Source organism: Camelus ferus, chromosome 21, assembly GCF_009834535.1.
Source record: "Camelus ferus isolate YT-003-E chromosome 21, BCGSAC_Cfer_1.0, whole genome shotgun sequence".
Taxonomy (NCBI): Eukaryota; Metazoa; Chordata; class Mammalia; order Artiodactyla; family Camelidae; genus Camelus; species Camelus ferus.
This window is the reverse complement of record NC_045716.1, coordinates 23,324,533-23,346,020: the sequence shown is the minus strand read 5'-3', so window position 1 is coordinate 23,346,020 and position 21,488 is coordinate 23,324,533. Positions and strand designations below refer to the sequence as shown.

General features: G+C 44.8%; 1 protein-coding gene across 1 annotated transcript; it reads left to right on the top strand.

Annotated features, from left to right (window-relative positions):
• The first annotated feature begins 11,797 nt into the window (after positions 1–11,797).
• On the top strand, positions 11,798–20,065 carry LELP1 (late cornified envelope like proline rich 1). The gene is made up of 5 exons (XM_032464233.1): positions 11,798–11,955; positions 13,660–14,945; positions 15,578–15,779; positions 18,069–18,279; positions 19,603–20,065. Exon 5 carries the CDS (start codon positions 19,624–19,626, stop codon positions 19,948–19,950), a length of 327 nt encoding a protein of 108 aa, XP_032320124.1. The 5' UTR covers positions 11,798–11,955; positions 13,660–14,945; positions 15,578–15,779; positions 18,069–18,279; positions 19,603–19,623; the 3' UTR covers positions 19,951–20,065.
• Positions 20,066–21,488: the final 1,423 nt, after the last annotated feature.

Genomic DNA, 21,488 nt, shown 5'->3' with positions numbered 1-21,488 from the left:
TCTCTTCAATAAGTGGTGTTGGGGAAACTGGACAGCTACATTCAAAAGAATGAAATTAGAACATTTTCCTCACACCATATGCAAAAATTGACTCAAAATGGATGAGAGACCTAAATGTAAGACTGGAAACCATAAAACTCCTAGAAGACAATATAGTTTTAGCAACATTTTTTGGATCTGTCTCCTCAGGCAAGTGAAACAAAAGCAAAAATAAACAAATGGGACCTAATCACACTTAAAAGCTTTTGCAGGAATAAATTTGGGAGTTTGAGATTTGTAAATGTTAGCTACTATATATATAAATTGATTTTTAAAAGTTTCTTTTCTATAGCACAGGGAGCTATGTTCAATATCTTATAATAATCTTTATTGGAAAAAAATTTGAAAACGAATATATGTATGTATATGCATGACTGGGTCATTGTGCTGTACACCAGAGATTGACACATTGTAGTTGACTGTACTTCAATACAAAAAAAAAAAAAAAAAGCTTTTGCACAATGAAGGAAATCATCAACAAAATGAAAAGACAACGTACTGAATGGAAGAAGATATTTGCAAAGGATATGTCTGATAAGGGGTTAATGTCCAAAATACATAAAAAGCTCATAGAACTCAATATCAAAAAGAAACACAATGAATAAAGTTTTTTTAAACTGAGTAGAGAGGGAAAAAAAGAGATCTAGAACATTAAGAATTTTTCATTAATGATTTTTGTTCCAGAAGCTTACTCAGGTTTTACAGATTTTACTTAAGCCATAATTTTTAAATAAAATCAAAATTTGTTGTAAAAAAAACTTTTTCTAGAGGCAACAAAAATCTTGATTACCTTTATAACTTTTAAAGTAATCAAAACAGCAGTTTAAAATATTTCAACGGGAGTCACAATGGATGTAGAACGTGAATCTAAAGCAATGAAAATTTATTCTTCTTATCCATTATATCAGATCTAATTTAAACAAAATTCATGTAACATTTATTGTAAAAGCCTAAAACTCTGGGTCAAATGGGGAGAGATAAAAGGTTCACACACACACATACACACCCTACTATCTCCCCCACAACAAAAACACTGACCAACTTCAGTTACCAAAAGCAAGTTTTTTTAAACGACAAAAAAGAAAGAAACTGAATTTACATTTGACCATGAAATACAGCCTTTATTCATGATGCACACAGCTTAGGGAGTGGAAATCCCGCCTATGTCATAGACAGAAGGCGCACAGTAGGGTTTGATCTTGCTCCTCTTTCTGAGGCATTCGGAAGCTTGGAATCGAAGGTCATTCTTGGCCAGAGAGACCCAGCACACCCACTTCAGAAAAGCCACTTCTTTGTCACATATTATTCCAGGCAGAGCAGGGGTAAAGATTAGTAAGAATATAAAAAAGACACAATGGAAGGATTCAGAACCCATAGAGTGTGACACGTTTGTTCTTGTTTCATGGTCTTGAAAGTCTGGAGGACAGAATGTGATCCTGGTGGGCCTTTATTCCGGCAGGACGAGGGTCACTGCACAGAAGGGCCCTTCTGCTGGCACCGCACAGCTGGGCACTGGGAGGTTGGCATGGTTCAGGACTCTCGAGGAGAAGGCAGGCGGTGGTTCTCAGGACTGCCGTGTCTCAGGGGGAGGGTGTGGAATCCGGACAGCCATAAAGAAGGTGTTAAGAAATCAAAACAGATCCTTGGAAATCAGAAGGGTAATTACACAGTTTGTCACAAGGGCTTTGGCTTCTCTGTGCGTAGGAGCGTCCCTCTACAGTCATCTTATTGTCTGGGGTTGTTGCCTCTTCCACTGCAACTGATGCAATCAGTCCTTCTGTACACGTTGCCATCAAGCATACGTGGGAGAAAAAGGCCTACTGACACGAGAGAAGCTGTCCTAAGAGAAGACAATGTCAGCTTCCTGTGTCTCCTTAAGTGAAGGAAACACCCCAACTTGTTTTTAAAATCATATCATGGGAAAGGGGAGAGTCTTTTGTCTCTCATTCATTTTCCTTTTCCTTTCATTTCTTTTCTCCTGTGAACTTTAATACGATTCTCCCAAAAAAGGAAGTAAAAGGAAAAACATTATCATCCGCTGCAACTTCCAGTGACCAAAGGAATGACCTCAGACACAGTTGGGCCTCCTGATTAAATCAAAACACTCTGGAGCACCTGAAGCACAACAGGACCCCCCCACCACCACCACATCCCACCAATCAGATTCTGGCTTCCCCAAAGCTGACGGGGAACTGAGATGGACGCTGCATTGCAGAGAAGTCTAATGAAAAATAGAACAGCCCAAGTCGGGGCAGCTCCAAGTACCACACAACTCAAATCAATTCACCTGAAACTCTGAAAAGGACTTGACATGTACGCTGTTACCGGAATCACCCCGCACCAAGAGCCCCTCCCCCGGGGCACAAGCTTAGTGAGAAATTCGCCTTAACTGGGGCCCTTACCCAACCTGGCCCTCTCAGGACCTTGTCCTAGTTTGAGGATAGAGAAGTTCTCTAACTGGCAACTAATGGGGTGCTTGACTAAATGGGGCTGTTACCCTCCTCACATCATCTCAGACTGTCCACATCATAAGCCTCCTTTTAGCTCTCCTGGCCCGTATATCTTGACGTCTGGCCCCATCCTAAACACTTCTCCAGGCCACACCTGTGGTACATTCCTCTTTGGTCTACTCCTCTTTAGTCTCAATGCTCATTTTAATATCACTAAAGAGTTTCTGTGACATTGAAAATTTTCTCCTTAATTTGTTTTTACTAATTGTAATTGAGACATGAATATTCCTCCAACAGAGACTCCTGGGGCCCTATTTTCACTCTGCATTCCTCCAACTAGACCACAGACAAGCTAAAAGCTTGGTGCAAGCCTGCACCCCTGTGGCTATTTGGAATTTACCAGGAACTCCAAGACCTTCTGCCTTTCAGGTCTGTAAGCCACAGCCTCCGGGCCGGCACCAGGAGTAAACTGTCCCCGTATTTCTCCCATCATGTTGTGCTGCTCCCGCCCACAAGAGTTACTCCCAAATGACTTCCTTCTGCTTCTTCAACTTTTGAAGAGCAAACATACATTTTGAACCCCTGTCCCACTTCTGAAAATATCCAATCTCCAAAGAACCACTCAAAGGACTAATATATCTGTTATTTTAATTAATCTCTGTAGCTAAGTGACAATGTGAGTGTCAGGGAAACAGACATAAGTTCAGGAAAATGTTTATGTCAAGTTACTCATAATTTGGTCATTATTATAAACTACCATTCTATTTGAGAACATTTTTGCCATGAATTATTGCTAAATTAATGTTATGAATTATTATGGCTTTCAACACTGTTCCTAGTGATCATATTTCTCAAAGAGACTTATCATCACCTGTTTCTAGTTCCACTTTTTCTTATACTCTGGCAGTGTGGCTCAGGGGACAGGTGCCTTTAGAACCCACTCACCTCCCCGTGACAGCTCAGGCTGACACTGGGGAACTTGGGGTGCACTGACTTTAGCGATCACACCAAGCACCTGCTCAGTCCCTGAAACTCCACCACACATGCTAACATTCATCCCACCGGCCACTCCCACTCTACTGAGCCTACCACCACTCTGGACACTTCTTTAGTGGGTAATCGCTCACTTTTTCCACTGGCTAGGGCTCAAGTACCATGCACCAAAATGCTGGACATTAACTGGAAATCCTTTTGTATTGATTTCTGCTAAATAGCAACTTCTCAACTTCACAGTTACCGACAGGTGGGCGTCCCATCTCCCTGGCACACAGAGTGAAGTAGTAATTTCCTTCCACTCATTTATGGTCTTTAAGTGCAGTTTTCCCTACCAGACAATGCAACAAGGCAAACATGTCACCCAGCACACAGTGGTGGTCTGAGAAATACCCAGGGACCACCACTCCCCTCTCTACGTCTGCCCAGTGCCCTCTCCTCTCCCTTCCCAGGTCCCCCGACTTTCCAGCCCTGTGTTCTAGCTCTCAGTATTTAAGTCTGTCCCGTGACTATGTGCTACAGCTTCAGGTAACAGACTAGACACCAACATCGTCCTGAACTCTCCTGAATCCCGAATCCCTGAAAAACTGACATACACAAATGGGGCAGGAAAGATTCACTCAGTAATTCAGATTGTGTATGATTTTCATTTTGCTATATTTCGATTTTTAGTTGATGGGTTCAGAAATTCACCTATGTGATGGCCCTGTGAAATAGTTTCTTTGGACTATTATAGAGACATACATTTTTCTTATTTGTTGATAAATGTTTGTCATAACCCTATGCAAGCTAAAAATAAACAGAATCTTTGATCAGCCCTGTTTTTCCTGTTCAGCTATACTTCTGAGAACCTCGATTCCATGATGTCATTTCAGGGAAATTTAAAAGAGGCTTTACATTATGTAATTAATAACTTCTAGGTTTATATCAGCTGAGGATATTAATTAGAAGCAACAGAAGCTCACTCTGGTGAACTAAGCAGAAAAAGAGCTTACCAAAAAAGCCTATTGGGTGGACTGCAGAACTGCTGGGAGGGCTAAAGAACCAGGTTTGAAGCTAAGTATCAAGGAACAGTGTCCAAAACCACACCACAGAACCGGCCTGGTGAGGAAGCTACTGCCACCACCGCCACGGCTCCACCAATGCAACATTTATGCCAGGAACACACCCTTGCATCTTCAGCCAAAGGCAAGAAAGCCACCACCCTTGCCAGCAAAATGTATTCTACAAGGAGACTCTCTTCCCACTGCTTCTTTCTGGAGCAAGTTCTGATTGGTAGAGCCCAGGTCACATGACTGCATCTTGGCTGTCAAGGAGACCGTGAGACTTATTTTCTGGGTTCCACTTCGGGGAGAAGGAATGCATAAATTCATAAAATAGCCCATACATAGTAAAGGTATTTAGAGGGTATTGGAAAGCAAGGGGGGAAATTGCATATATTTGCCACAAGCCCACATTAGTATTGGATTTATATCCAGGCAAGTTGAAAGGACATCTGGCAACATCAGTGACATGTTTGAAACATCTATCAGGAGGCTCAGTTTTGCTAGCTGGAAATTACCTGGATGCTTATTTAAAAACAAAAATGAAACACTAATATTTCAGGAGGCTACATCCAAGAAAGGCAGACCTAACTGTATTTATCAGCTGTGGTATAATTTTGACTGCTGAGACATTATTATGGGTACCAGATGCAGGGAATTATTAGAATGATGGGAGCTAATACTGTGAGCCTAACAATTCCACCTGTAACTGTAAGAGCGTCTCAGCTGGTCTTCAACTCCCGGTGCCCTAGAAGCCACTCACAGCACTGCAGCCAGAACGGTCTTTCAAAACTACAAACGGGACTGTACTGTTTGTTTGATCTCCTTCAGTGGCTTCCTGTTGCACTTAAAAATACCTGACCTTGTGCCCACTGGCCTGTAAGGCTTTGATTGCCTGGCTGCTCCCACATATCTGGTCCCACGAAGCATGGCCTGCAGCGTGCTCCCATGGCTTGGCTTCCTAGCTCCGGTCACACTGGCCTGTCTGCTCCTCGTATGCCAGGTTCCTTCCCTCCGACCCACCACACGTGCTGGTCTCTCCGCCAGGGGCTGCCTTTCCCTGGCTAACTTTCACACACTGTATCGGGTTCAGGCTAACTCGGGTTTATTATTTTAGATGAGGTTGGCTGCCTCCTTTTCTGTGCTCTTACGATCCTGAACCATTCTTTCATAACACATATAATCATTGAAATTAAAGAACTATTCATGTAACTGTTTGCTTCAGGTCTATTCCCCTTGATGGATTTAAGCTTCACGTATTGCTCACTGCTGTATGCTCGGCACCTAACCGTCCTCAGGACATATGAGGCCCTCAATAAATATTTGTGGAATGACTCTTCTCCACGTCTCTTCCCCCCTGGAAACTTACACTTGGCCATGCAATGAGATGAGAGTTGACAGTGTCACAGAAAGGCTAGGGCACTATCAACCAGATTACTGGGTTCCAGCATCCACTGTGCGACCCCAAGGCACAGTGTTTTATATTTCTAGACCTCAGTTCAGCAGTTGGAACAAAGAATACACAAACTTAAAATTCTTGCTTGAATGTCCTCTGTACTCTGTTAGTTTATCACCCACACATACATTTATCTATCCATCCATGTCTGCTTATCAGTCTTAACTATCGCCCATCTCCACATCTGGCCACACAGAATCACTCCATCCATCTTTCTGTCCAAGCTGCTCTTGTCCCCAGAAGATCCCAATGGCATGACGAGGACTGACCTGAGACCTCTCAGCCTCAGAGGCAGCGGGTCTGGAGCAAATATCAAGTCTTTTCCCAGCAATTCTGATTCCTATCAATTCCTGAAAACTAACTCCTGACTTTCAAAGAAAACTCCACATTGGCGGCTATCCAGATACTAACTTTTTTCTCCTCACCTGGAAGAACAACCGTGAAGGAGAAAGAACATACCCTTGTCTGTATGAGTATAAGGAGACTGCTTTTTCCAGCACCGCCGGAGTCTTCTGAGAAAGCACTTACTGATGGTCAAGGATGCCAACTCAGATTTTATACAGCCAGTTCTTATGGCCACTGCGAGGAAAAGTGAAAAAGTAAAGCAATCACACATCTTTTCACTATGGCCAATGTGGATGACAAAATTCAAGTATGCAGACATCTAGGAGAACAATTTCAGAACTCAGGCAATGAGTTAAGCAGACAGATACCATGAGCCTATCATAACCGATAGCCCTTGTAGCATCCAAGCACAAAGAGGATACAGAACACTTCCAGTGCCCCTTCCTATTTAATCCCCTGTCAAAGGCATCCACCGTCCAGATTTCTGTCGCCGCGGGTTAGCTCTGCTTATTCTGGACCTTCATGCAAACAGAATCGTGCAGATTACACTCTTCTGTGCTTGGCTTCTTTTGCTAAACGTGATGTTTTGATATTCATCATGCTATTGCTTTTATTGGTAGTTTCTTTAGGGTTTTTCTTTTTTCAATTGCTAGGCAGTATTCCACGGTGTGAATTATCTACAATTTGCCCATCCATTTGTATGTTGAACATTTTGGGTTGTTTCAATTTGGCTCTACTTCAACAAAGCAACTATGAATATTTATGTACAGGCCTTTTGTGGACACATGTTTTTAGCTCTCTTAAATGTTTAGAAATGAAGCTTCTTGGTGATAGCACAGATGGATGTGTAATACTTCAAGAAACTGCTAGATTGATTTCTGAGTTGGCTGTGCCATTTTGCACTCCCACCAATGTCTGGCTGCCCACACATATCCAGTCCCATGAAACGTTTTCCTCTGTGTAATGTTCTTGTCGAATTTCAGTGTCAGAGCTATGCTACCACCAAAAAGACGTGGTGACTATTTGCTCCTTCTTTCTCTGTCTTCTGAAAATATGATGTATGATTAACATTTCTCTCCTTTAAGTGTTTGGTATGATTCACTAGTTAACCAAATTCAACCTGCCATTTTCTAAATGGGGAGGTTTTAAACTATGAGTTAAATTTCTCTAATGATTATAAGGATTGTATTAATCAGGGTTCAACCAGAGGAACAGATTCAGTAGGAGATATACATTAAGAGATATATTGCAAGGACTTGGTTTATATGATGACTGTGGGGCCCAGCTAGGCAAGTCCAAAATCCATAGAGCTGGCTGCCGGGAATGGCAGGCTGGAACTGTCTGTCACGGGCCAAAGCTACTGTACACACGTAGAGTTTCTTCAGAGATGCTCCAGCTTTACTCTTCAGGTCTTCCTGCTGTTGAATCAGACCAACCAGATTATCTAGGGTGTTCTCCCTTACTCAAAGTCAATTAATTATGAACATTAATCACATCCACCTTCACAGCAACACCTGGATTAGAGTTTGAATAACTAGGGATGGTAGCCTAGCCAAGGTGACACATCGAAAGATCATTTGCAGGATATTCAAAATTTTTTTATGTGTCAGTTTCTGTTACTTGTATTTTCAAGGAATTTATGCTTTTCCTATAAGTTGTAGACTTTATTGTTGTGAAGTTATTTACAATATCTGCCTACCCTGCTGTCCTCATCATCTCTCTCTTTCCTCATTGACCACCTTGCAGGGATCTTGGCATTTCCATTGCTCTCCTTTTCTTTAAAGTAACCTTTCACTTGAACTAAATTTGAAGGATGAATTCACAAAATACCACAAAGTTTAAGTATACAACTCAATAAACTTTCACTAGCTGGACCACCATGTAGCCAGTATACAGGTGAAGACATAGCACGTCACCAGCAGCCCGGCAGCCCATCTTGCTGTGTCCCCTCCCGGTCACTACCCACCCCCAAATACCACCGCTGTCCTGACATGCTAACGCCACAGATTTGATTTTCTTGTTTTGAAATTATTAAAAAGGAAATCACACTGTAGAAATTCTTTATTGCCTGAATTTCTCCCCTCAGAACTGTATTTGTGAGATTCATTTCACTTCCCAGGGCGTAACCGCAGATTGTGGTTGTAATTCATGTCATTGCTGTCTAGTCTTTCTTGGCCGGGATACACCACTATTTATGTAGCCACTTGATTGTTGGCTGGCATTTTAGAAGTTTCCAATTTAAACCTGTTTCATCTTTCCAATTTTAGTATATGTGCTGCTGAAACAAGAACCAAGTTTTTTTAAATGATGCTACTGTGAACATCCGTGTTCATGTATTGTTACTATCTGTATATACTTCCGTTGGGCACACACCTAGGAGCATAATGACTGGATCGGAGGATAGAATGTCCAGCTCTAGTGGATACTAGTAGTTTTTCCAAAAACTCTATACAACGTTTACTCCAACCAACGGTATATGAAAGTTTTCATAGTTCCACACTCTAAGCAATCTTGTCGATGTCCTTTACACAGTAGCCTTTTCAGTGGTGAATGTGTAGGTAATACATTGTGATTTCAATTTTTATCTCTTTTGCGACTGATTAGGTTGAGCACTTTATTACATGTGTATTGGAAATTTGGAAATACTCTTCCATCAACTGCCTGTTCAAGTTGCTTGGACATTTTTCTATTTTTGTTTCTTGTTTGCCTGTTGATCTATACGAGAAAGAGAAACAGTGTGTGTGTGTGTCTGTGTGTCTATGTGTCTGTGTCTATCTGTGTGTGTGTGTGTTCTGGATACAAGTCCTTTGTGAGATATATGTATCACAAATAGCTTCTCCACCTCTGTGGCTTGCCTTTTTGCCATCACAGTGGTGGCTTTTAACAACCAGAAATTCTTAATCTTAATGAAATCTAATTGGTCATTTTCCTCCTTATAATTATGCTGTTTAGCCCTTGTTTGAGGAATTTTTGCTGTTGACAAGATTATGAAGATATGCTCTCCCTTTTTTTAAAGTTCTGTCATTTTACCATTCAAATGTAGATAATCCACCCAGAACTAATTTTTGTTTGGAGTCAAGATATATTTTTTTAGACCCATAGGAATAGCAAAGTGATCTGAGTACCACTTGTTGAAAGGACCATCCCTTTCCCCACTGCACTGAAGAGCACCCTCTGTCATAAGCCAAGTGGCTGTGTATCTGTGAGTCTGTTTCTGGAGTCTCCATCCTGTTCCGTTGGTCCATGTGTCTGTCCTTACAGTAATACCACACTGTCTTAATTACTGTGGTATTGATATCTGGTAGCTAAATTTGTTATATTTTAAGAACTTCTAGAATAGTCTTAGTCATTTGTCTTTCTATATGAATTTTAAAGTAACCTCATCAAGTGCCACCAACAAAAATGTGTTGAAATTCCTGAATGCATTCAATAGAACCAAATTTTAAAATTTCATTTTTAAGTAAGCTTGTCAAATTCTACCAAAAATAAGAGCACTAGGTTGCCTATGCTTTGGCTCTGTCTGCAAACTCGGGTACCAGTAAGTGGAAAACCTTCTATGTTCATGGGTTGGAATAATTAATACTGTTAAAATGTCCATACGGTTGCCAGAGAGTAGCTTCTTGTCTTGTCACAGAAATAAGTCAGAGGCAAGACATGGAGGTCAAGAAAGCAAAGCGAGGATTTATTCAGTGATGTATACTCTCAAGGGGAGAGCAGGCAAGCTTAGGTGAGTAGACAGTTTCTTTGGAAAGCTGGTTATTTGGGGTGAAAAAAATGACTGGGTATAGGAGGGATAAATTAAGAATTGGGGATTAATGGACACACACTATTACATATAAAACTGATAAACTAGGACCTACTATATAGCACAGGGAATTATATTAAATCTCTTGTAATAATACATAATGGAAAAGAATCTGAAAAGAAAAAATATATATGAATGTATGTGTGTAACTGAATCACTTTGCTGTACACCTGAAACTAACATTGTAAATCAACTAGACGTCAATTATAAAAGATTTTAAAGATAAATGATCCCCCAAAAATGCCTGGGTGGAATATTCATTGAGAAGGAAGGAGATTGGGATTATATTTCCTCATTTTCAACCCAGCTTCAACTTCCTGAGGAGAGGGGGAGTTTTTGTCCTTCCTTGGTCTTGACTGGAAGTGTCATGGCATTGGTATGTGGTGGGTACTTCTTATCTGCAAGGCTAATTTTATTGTAAGGAGGGCATAATGAGCAAAAGGTTATTTTCAGAAGCCAGAGATTCCCACCTTTCTTTGTCTACCTCTAAGACCCCTCTCGTTCACAAGATGTGTGGGTTCCTGTCAGCCCGAAGGCTCCTGCTTTTTTTGCTTGCCCCTAGGACTCCTGCTGTTCACAAGATGTATAGTTTCCTGCCACCTGACCCATGCCTTGTTCTAACAATACTTTCATTACATTTTCCATTAACAAGGGGGTCTTTGCTAAAATTTGGGGTGTAGAATAAGCTAAATTACTTAAGGATTTAGACTCTGTTTGAGGCACCCATTTTTCTGCCCACACTGTTGAGATTTTCTCATTACCACAAAAAAATCCTGAGCTACCAGGTGGGGAAAGATGGTGCCCAGGACTCTGAGGTCATTGGCTATTGCAGAGAAGGAGCCTCCTAGGACCAATAAGGAAGGTCAATGACCAACAAGAGGTTCGCATTTCATTCTTTGGAAATACTGGGATATAACGGAGGGTCCTGATGAAGGGGAGAAGAGAGTGCAATATGAATTCATGGATGATCATTGGAGGCAGGATGATATGAAGCAGGTGAAGAAGGGATAAATCACGCTCCAGAGCTCAGGACAGTTCTAGAAGGGGAAAGAATCTCCTGTACAGGAGACTCCTCTTCCACAGAACCTCCCAGGGAGCAAATGTGTGGTGTGCTAATCCAACACCAGCCATCCTGCACTGCCCCTTCTCTCCGCGTGCTCACATCTGTCTCCCACTGGACTGAGTTCTTCCTGGGCCTGCACTGGGTCTTAGTCATTATTGTATCCTTCCCTACTCACAGACCTGGCCCCTGGTAGGTGCTCAGTGGTCTTTGGGTAAATGATCTTAACTTCATTTGACCACAAACATCAGTGATAGAGGTGATGTGTGTGGTGTGGATGTAACTTCATTTACTTTGTATGAAAGGTGGGGCAGAGACTCTAGGATGGATTATGACGTGCATTAGTGTCCAATCCTGGCGTCCTTAGGACTCTATCTCTGGGCGTTCCAGCCCAGAGTTTCCTTTCCTCTTGTCTCCTCATGTTCACCCAAACTCTACTGAAGTAGCACGTACATTTGAAGGAAACGCATTTATCCCTATATCCCTCTGCCCCACCCATCACACTCACATACTAAATCCTTTCCGAGAAAATAGAAATGCTCTTATTCACCCAAAAGCTGCCAAACTAGAGTTTTGAGTGCAAAGAGGGGATTTGGCAAGTGTTTTCAAGAACTGAGTGAGACACCAGGACATCAGGAAGTGGTGGGGAAACCCCTTTGTTTCCTGCTGCCAGCCGAGCCCAGGATAAAAGGACCCTGCTCCGAGCTTCACCACACCACTTGAATCCCAGAGGCCTCGAACAGCCCAACAGCCCGGAGAGGCAGGTGAGTGGGGAGGCTCTGCGCTGAGGGCGAGGAAGCCCTCAGGGAGGCCGTCGATAGGTTCCCATTGGAGGGAATGAGAAGATTGTGGAGAGCTATGGGGCGAGGTGGGAAGGAAAAGACAGACGATCAGGAACAGCAATGGGAACAGATAAAACAGACCAGAAAAGAAAGACCCGGTGGGAGAGACCATGAGCAGAGAGAAGTGGGATGGAACACGAGGCAGAAAGTCAGGGTCTAAATCAGGTGTCAGCAAACTAGAGCCCGCAGGCAGAGCTCAGCCCACCTGTCTTTGTAAATAAAGTTTTATTGGAACACAGTCAGGCCCATCTGTTTACATACTGTCTATGCCTGCTTCTGCACGGCAATGGCAGAGTTGAAGAGTTGTGACGAAGACTGGCCTGAAAAGCCTAAAATACTTACTCTCTGGCCTTTTATAGGAAAAGTTTGTTGTTCTAAAATAGGAAATAATTTGAGATTATGTGATTGAAGGTATAGAGGGAAAAGCTCCAGCTTGGCCTAATGGATGTTGGCAAAGCTGAAGCCAGAACTTAGCTCTCAACATCCCCAGTCTTTGTTCTTTCTTATGCTCCTCCTTGAATCTTTCTCTTGTTTTAAAGTCAAGCTTTCTACCACAGGCCTGAGCACGAGGATTTATGCAGTGAGGGTCTAAGCTGGGTGCCTGGCTGGGGGTTCCTACCGACTCTGTCTCTGCTCTGGGTTCTAACTCTTAAGACAGCCAACACAAAGGGACATTAATTCTCCTTGTAGAAGCAGTGGGTCAAGTTTAAAATAGTCAGGAATGATACGGGAGGGCTAGACACATTGCCAAAAAAGGGCAAAGTCAGGGGAAGAAATGCTTCAGCAACCAATACAGACAGTCTCAGGGCAAGAAAATGTTCCATCATACCTGGAAGAAATGTCATCTAACTTCTCCAGTTTGGTCTCTTTGCATCAACTGGTCTTATAAAATTTAGCAGATGCTTTATTGTCCCCCCTAAACTTCTTTTCTTCAAGCTGATTCCTCTAAAGGCATCTTACCTTTTATTTCAAGCACACTTTCCAAACTCATTCTTTCCCACAACTCCCAGCAGAGCAAAGATGCTCCATTTAAAGGACAGGGTACAGTCCAGGCACCTACTTCCAGGTGGAGCAGACAGAGAGGCACTGGCACCTGTGGGGCAGCTCCTAAGAAAATTCTCTTTTTTGGCCACTGTGGTCTATGGGGACTTCTGTAGGGTGGGTGGTTTCAGGAGGGAGTGAAATAAGATGGCCATAGCATTCCTATTAAGGAAATAAGTAATGAACATAAATACAAAACAGAAACAGACTCACAAACATAGAATACAAACTGTGGTTGCCAAGGGGGCGGGGGGTAGGAAGGGACAGACTGAGATTTCAAAATGTAGAATAGATAAACAAGATTATACTGTACAGCACAGGGAAATATATACAGGATCGTGTGGTAGCTCACAGCGAAAAAGAATGCGACAATGAATGTATGTATGTTCATGTATAACTGAAAAATTGTGCTCTACACTGGAATTTGACACAACATTGTAAAATGACCATAACTCAATTAAAAATTGTTTAAAAAAAAAAAGAGAAATAAGTAATGAGAGACAGTGCTTGTCTCTCGTGTTAACTTGGAAATAACCTTCTCCACTGATGTTGTCTCATTCTAAAGGGTTTTTTTCCTTCTTTCAGTTTATCGTCAATCTAAGGAAAATGTCTCAGCAGCAGCAGCAGCAGCAATGCAAAGTCCCCTGCCCGCCCCCTCCCAAAGTCCCTGTGCCCTGCCCTCCCCAGGTCCCTGAGCCCTGCCCTCCCAAGCCGTGTCCCCCGGGGGGGCCCAGCCAGCAGAAGTGCCCCCCTGTGAAGTGCCCCCCCAGGCAGCAGGAGTACCTGCCGAAGCAGCAGTGACACCTCCGAAGTGCCCTCCACCACCTGATCATGAAGATACCGCACACCCTTGCCCCCCGCCATCCCCTCTCTGCCTGCACCTGCTGGGAACACAGACAGCTTAGAAGCCGCTGCCTCTCTTCAGACGCAAGAAGAAAGATATCATCACAGTATATTGGGTTTTCCTCCCAAATCAACGACTCCTCCGTGCTCCTCTCCCAGGAGACTGCATGGTGTAGACAGACATGTATGTTCCCAAGCTCTTCCCTGAGGGCCAGACCAGTTCTTGCCCTTCTCTGCCACTGCTGTGGTCAGGACGAGGCCAGACTGTCCAGCTGCTATCTCCTCTACCATGCTGCCTCCTGCTGGTCATATGAGATCATTACAAGGACACAGATTTCCTTGTTCAGCAGTCGGCCTTCCTGGGATGCAACAACTTTACGAAGGTTTCGAGGAGTAAACGCAGTTGAAAAATTAAAACAAAACAAAAAAAAAAAATACTGGCTAAACCGATAGAAATTTCTCCAGCGTTCTTCAGAGCACAGCTCCATGCTCCTCAGTGAAGGCAGTGAGGTCTTCTGTTTGTATTTCTTCCCGAATACTCTCCACAACTCCCAACCAAGTTCACCCACCCTCTAGACTCTGAGCCCATTAAAAGTACTCCAAGCCCTTTAATGTTCCTTCCTCCCTGCTTCTCAATAAAAAAAAAAAATCTTTTCTCCTGATTGGCCACATCTCTGCTCTCTTGCTGGGGCTGGGAGAGAAGACACAGAGGGACAAATCAGGGCCAGAGGGGGGAAGTGGGGACTGAGTGGGAAGTCGTTGGGAGGACCCTGGAGATCAGGGGCCACAGGAGGACACAGGGGACATTGCACAAGCCAGCAGGTCCCCTTTTCCTCTCCGGTCACCCATTCTCAATGTCCCTAAAGGGCCAGCCATCTCCCAGGTCCACAACCACTCGCATTGCCTGCCTCCTTCTTGACAAGGACTCGCCACACAGAGGAGGCGGAGACTGTCGACAAGGGAGACACCAGTCAGTGCCGGGCGCAGGCAGGGTGGAGCATGAGCTGGGCTCTGCGAGGTCCAGAGAGGTACGTGTGGATCGGTACCTGGGGCCAGAATTGCCAGCCTGGCCTGTGCAGAGCCTGTCAGGGAGGGGAGGGGCCCCAGGGAGGCATCCACTGCCCCGGGTCTCACACCGCTTGGTCTTGGGAAGAATTTACACTCTTAAAGTTAACGAGGAGCCCAAAGAGCTTTGGTTCTTGTAGATTTTATCTACTGATGTTTCTTGCATTAAAACTTAAAACTGAGAAATTTTGTAACGCGTGTTATACACAAGGAGACGCTGACTAGCTGTCAGATGGACGATGTCACCGCATCACATGCCATGCAGTCTCTGCTGTCATTTCTACTGCAGACTCGTGGAGAAATGAGAGTGAGAAAATCAAATAACATGTTATTATTATGAAACTTTTTTGACACTCAGACCCCACTAAAAGCATCTCGGGAACCCCCAGAATCTCCACACTACCCTTTGGGAACCACTGGTCTGGAGAGTCACAGTGGGGCAGGCCTGCGGGGTCCCTGAGCCAAGGGCAGTATGGCACCACAGGAAGGAAACGCAAAGGCAGTCCTCCGCGGGCTTCAGCCTCAGCCTATCGGAGGCGTTATGTATGCCTGTCGTGAAGCTACCCTGCTAAATCAAGTTCTGTGCTTTCAACAGACGCTGATTAGCACCAGTGAAGCATCCGGAACTGATAAGACCTGGAGATGAAGAGAAGACTGAGGTTCTCTAGAGAAGCCCCCCCAGCGGTCTGCTGGGTGGTGGGGACAGACGTGTGCCACACATGCCACCAGACTGCATCTGACAAGAGCGTGCATCACAGGGCAGGGGTCGTGCTGGGGTGATGTACAGAACGTGGAAGGTAGAGAGCAAAGCAGAGTGGAGGACGATTCCGTGATTTCTGATCTGGGCTCCATCCCCGAGTTCCTACATGACACAGGCAGGACCTTCCTTAGGAGCAAATCATATTCTGTGATTACAGAACTTTGAATCTAATCATAGTCCACAAATACCTCAATTTTTATTTTCCCACCAGCCACGCAATAGAATCTCTTACTTCAATGAAGGTAAAAATCAAGCCATAGTCAACTGAAAAATATACCTGAAGGGTAACAGATTTTAAGAACAACCAAGGGTAGGTATGGAAGAGAGGAAAGAACTAATTTTTACCTCCAGCAGGACCAGGAAGGGTTGCGGGACTTCCCCAAACACCACGCATCTCCCTTTCTCCCAGTTGACTGTAGGTTCCTAGGCTGTAGATTCCATTCCTGGTGCCCAGGAATGTCCCCACTGGTTGATTTCAGAGTCTGAAATGGGCCAAAGGCAACTTCTTCTTTTTCTAAGTCCTGCTATTACTGTCTCCAAACCCTAAGCCAAAAGTACGCTGATAGCTGTCATACTAAATGTAATCCTTTAAAGAAGGGTGTTAAGGAATGAGAAGATGATGGACAAATGTCCTGGTGACTGTCCAATGAATGATATACTTTCATTATTCAGTGGGAATTTCTTAAGCAAGAAATAGGAGAGGGGAGAAAGGAGAGAGAGGAAGGTGACAACAGCCAGACAACAGCCAGCAGGAAATCACTGCATCCTTTGACATCACTGTCACAAGTGACTTCCCTTCTCCATATCCAGATTGCTAGCTTCGGTCCAGATGTGAACAGCAGGTGGAGCTGGGACTCCTGAGATGAGTGTGGGAACTGCTTCTCAGCACCTTTGAAGAGATGGAGCTCATGAACAAAAGACGGAGGAGAGAAAATGAGAGGAATGGGTTGCACCAAGACAATGGGTCTAACACCAGTAATCCTGGGGCAGGGGGCTCACCTCTGGCCCACCCTCCCCTTTTATTCAGGTTCATTTGGGTTTCAATTGTCTATGGTATTCTTTGTCCACTGGGAATACAAATAAACCATGCCTTGGGACTCCCCATCCTCCCAGCACTGTCTCTCTTCTCTCCTCCAGCCCCCTCTCTGGACCAGCTCATTCCCATCCACTCAGTGAACGGGTGTTGGACTGAAGTGAACTCAAGGTCTCAGGTCTGCCCAGTGGCACCAAGGCCAGAACCGTCTTTCCAGTCACCATTCAAGATGCCCCGCTGCAAACACATTCAACACGCTCAGACTCAAACTCATCTTCTCCTAACACCTGTTCTGCCTCCTCAGTGCCCATTCACAATAGCACGTGGGAGTCCTCTTTCTTAATTTTCTTCTTAACTTTCCACAAACCAGTCCCATAAATTTGCCTCTCTGGCACCCTCTTTCTCCCACCACCACCGCCTTCCTTCACGCTTAGAGATTTTTATTTCTTTGAAACAGACAAGTTCAACTTTCACTCCACCACTCCCTCCTCCGATCCATCCCACACTTTGCTGTCAGAAATATCTTTCAACACCTTAGACATGATCGTATCACAGTTTTAACCAAAGTCACTCATGGTTCATCAGGGAATGATGGCCAAGACGAATGTCCTGGACCAGAGTTCAAGGCACCCTGTGCCCCAGTTGCCTTTCCCACTCATAGTATCACCCAGAAACACCCCTATTGCAATCACAAAGACCCACTGGCCCGGTGCTGGAAAAACCAAGGAAGGAACGTTCTCAGAGGCAAATCTTTCTTACTCTAAGACAGGATCTGGGCTTAACCCAACAGGTCAGGACTGGTCAGGACCATCAAACTCAATTTCTTTATTATAGGCAACATTTACCTTGGATATCAAGGGGTGGCCACTCCCTGATTGAAAATATAATCACAGAGCCCAGCAAACAGTGAATTACAGACAGAGACATTGAGAAAAGGTGCCAAAATAATCCTTGGACTTGGGCCAGAGAGTGTGAGGTGCAGAAAAGAGGATTCAGAATCTCATGTTAAAAACAGAGGACCAGAGAGTCAAAAATGGCTGTGATCAACCCAAGCTCTCCAAGAACGATGAAAAAGGGACCAGTTCAAAGGAATTAAAATTTGGGAGGCTGGGGGAGGAGAGAAAGGCCACGTGTTAACAGAGCTTTTCTGCTCCTAGCAGCAATGAGCCTCCCTAACCTTAAAGTTCAGAACCCTTCACTGTAGCCTGATTTCACTGGCATGAATTTTGAGGGACCCAAGGAGAGGGCGAGACAGCAAAGGGGATGCTAATCATAGCCTATTCTCATGTTCAGGGGCTTGATCTGAGCTGGGAGCTCTGGAGTCACACAACAATCGCTACTTGATGATGCAGTGATGAGGTCACAAGGGGGTTCCTCCTTCGCCCCTTACCTGGGCTTCCTCAGAGCTGGACAGAGGAACCAGAAGGAGAATCCACCTTCCCGAGCACAGCCGTAACATCCACCTCACTCGACTACTTGTCAAGTTCAATACCAACACAAAGGGGTGAGTTGCATTTGGACAAATGGAAATGCCCCTTCTTTTACCTCTGCTTTCCAGGGGGTGACCGACAGCACCCCAGGCATTGAGTAGGGCTGAGATGATGGCTCTGTTTGGGTGAAAGTTCCCTCTCATTTTTAGTAACAGGAATTGGCTACCCCTCTTTTCCAGTGCAGACTCTTAACCATTTTGGAGTCCAGTGTAATGATCTGTCTCTCCAGAGAGCTATACTAATTTTAAAACAAAATTAGATAAAATTTTATATTGTTAAAGGAAATCAAAGATGTACCAGTTAGATCCAACTTGCAAGTACCGGCAGAGACTAAACAGCCCTCTCCGTATCTAGAAGTCAAACTGTCTCTAGAGAAAGACCTAGCTGAAGGCAAAACTCAACAGAGCAGAAGAAACAATTCCTCTTTAAACTCATATTGTGTAGCTCCAATATTCATATTTTCAGAGAAGTTAGAATTTTCCAGTTCATCTCGTCTTCTCCTGTCTTCTCCCTTACCCTGATCACTGGGGCAGGAGTTCCTAGAGTGGTCCACGGGAGCCCAGCCATGGTGGGGATTCAGCTCTTCCCATCCTCAGTCCTCGAGTAAAGAAAGCAATTCTCAAGGTTTTCAGTGCTTAGGCAGGACACAAAATTGACAATAGTGTCCTGGGTCCCCAAGCTCACTAATATGCCCTCCCATTCCATCTCCAGAGGGATGGGGAAGTGGCTTTACGGGAGTTGTTTAAAATCTTTATCAAGGGGGAGGGTAATTAGATCAAGTGGTAGAGCACATGCTTAACATGCATGAGGTCCTGGGTTCAATCCCCAGCACCTCCTCTAAAAATAAATAAATAAACCTTAAAAAAAAAAAAAAACCTTTATCACACCATGGATGCCTTTAGAACTCTGATCAAACTTATGGACTCTTCAGAATAATGTTTTTAAATGAATGAAATAAAATACATCAGCTTACAGAAGATGCCAACTATTTTGATAAACATATGGTTAAATATGGTTCTTATGACTGGGTGGAGGGGTGGTCCCAGGACCCTAGGTTAAGAATTCCTGCTAGGTGCTATGGGATTGGGACAGGAGTAAATAAAAAGGAAGCATAGTAAGGGTGGAAAGATCAGGAAATGCTGTCACTGATGCACTGCAAGGACTGAGAGGACAGTCCTTAGGTGACAATTTGGTCTAGGGCCTGAACGCATCCCGGGAAAGGCTTTCTTAAGAACAAGGACGGGCAGGGCAGGGGGTGTGAGTGGGAGGCTGTACTGGTCCTCTCCCACTTTGCAGCGTGGTCTCCCACATACAACCTGTCACGTATTTCTTTGCAGGGCTCAGAAAATCAAGAAGGAATGTCGAGTGATGATAAAAATAAACCTAGTGAACCCAAGAATGAGCCCAAGCACTGTGACCCCAGGTGTGAACAAAAGTGTGAGACTAAATGCCAGCCCAGCTGTTTAAAGAGGCTGCTGCAACGGTGCACTGAAAAGTGCCCACGAGAAAAGTGCCCAGCACCACCAAAGTGCCCCCCGTGCCCCCCGTGCCCCCCACCCTGCCCCCTGCCGTGCCACCCGCCATGCCCTCCGCCGTCATGCCCGTGCCCAGCTTCCTCTCCCCCCAAGCCATGTGCCAAGCCCTGTCCTCCTAAATGCCCGCCGCCCTGCCCTCCCCCAGAGTGAGGCGCTGAAGACGCCACCCAGCCCGCTAACCCCACCACCGCCGCCGTGCTCACCAGCACGGGGCTGAGAACTGAAGCCATGAACTGACAAGTAAACGTGTTCCTCTGCTGTGCAAGACTTTCTTCTCCTGGTTTCTTGGCAGTTTTCAGTGTGTTTGTTGTTTTCCAGCTTTATACCACCAAGAAGCAATCCCCTGAGAGTAAGGCTAGGACCCCAGCCCTGCACACTCAACAACCTTGGAAGACAGCTGCACTTCTGACCCCTGCTGCGTAGAGAGATGTGACATCTCTTGAAGATGCACCTAGGGAACATGCCCTTGCTAGAGCACAGCCTGAGAGCCAGGAATGGGGCCGCTGAAGAGGCTAACCCCAGGAACCCAGTGAGCTCGAGGGGGGGAAGAGAGGGATGTTGGGGAAAGGTCCAGGAAGGCTTAGGAAAAGAATTCTACCCTTGGCTATTAGCCCCACTGCATAATGCTTGGGCAGAACACCCTGAACATAGGCTGCCTGGGTTTAAACTCTAGCTCTGCTTTCCAAAAACTGTGACCTTAAGCAAGTTGGTTAACTTCTCTGAGCCCTAGTTTCCTTCTCTCTGTAAAAGGAATGAAAATGCCCAATTGCACTGGTGTTATCTGGTTGTTGTGTGGCTTAAGGAGCTAACAAAAGCCAAGTACCTGGTTTGCTGGAACATAGCGCTCAGTGAGGGGAGCACACGGCACCTGCCCAGGGGTGGCACACCACACCTGAACTTAATTGCCCTGTTCTTCTATTCCTCGTCAGGCTGTAAATCTCCTGAGTGCAATAGTCAGGTTCTATCTTACACCTGTAAGCACAGCTAGGCATCCTTTTAAAAAATAAAAAATAAAAGAGGAGTTGTGGATTATACCAATGTCAGCTGGCTGGTTTTGATCCAGGACTAAAGTTATGCAGCATGTCACCACTGAGGGAATTCCAGCGAAGGGGACATGGGATCTCTGTTTTTGCAACCTTCTGCGAATCTAAAAAATTTCAAAAGAAATACTGAAGTACAAAAAATAGAAAAGGATAAATCTGGGAGGACCTTAATTAGAAATGAACAGAAAAAGGATTCACAGCGGATGTGTCAGTGGGGGTTATTTACATGTAGCTACAGGGAGTCAGGGTGGCTTAATTCACAAAGCGGAACTTAGCTCATACTGCTGGGCAGGATGTTAGGATACGGAGAGGGCACGGAGAGTTAAAGAGACAACCGTAGGAAGCAAGCCTTCAGGGCCTGGGAGGGCGGGCTTACTGCCACCATTTCAGTCTCCCTCGTCTCCCCAGTCTCCACTCCTCTTCATGATGGGGCCCTCTGCCCCTGAGGGTCCCCTCCAGGTGGCCAGGTCCTAGGCCGGGCGCAGGCTAAGCTTGTAGATGAGTTGAGCACGAGGCACGCCTGTTATTTCCAGGAAAGAAACTTGATTGGTTCTTTCCGAAAACCCAGCTCAGCATTACAGCCCACAAACTTCAAACAGAAGTAGGTTTAGGATGCTTTGCTGTCACAGAGGTAATGAAAGAGGC

What these genes read in the sequence shown, in the direction of transcription:
- LELP1 (XM_032464233.1), top strand. Translation starts at nt 19,624, where the DNA reads ATGTCGAGTGATGATAAAAATAAACCTAGTGAACCCAAGAATGAGCCC.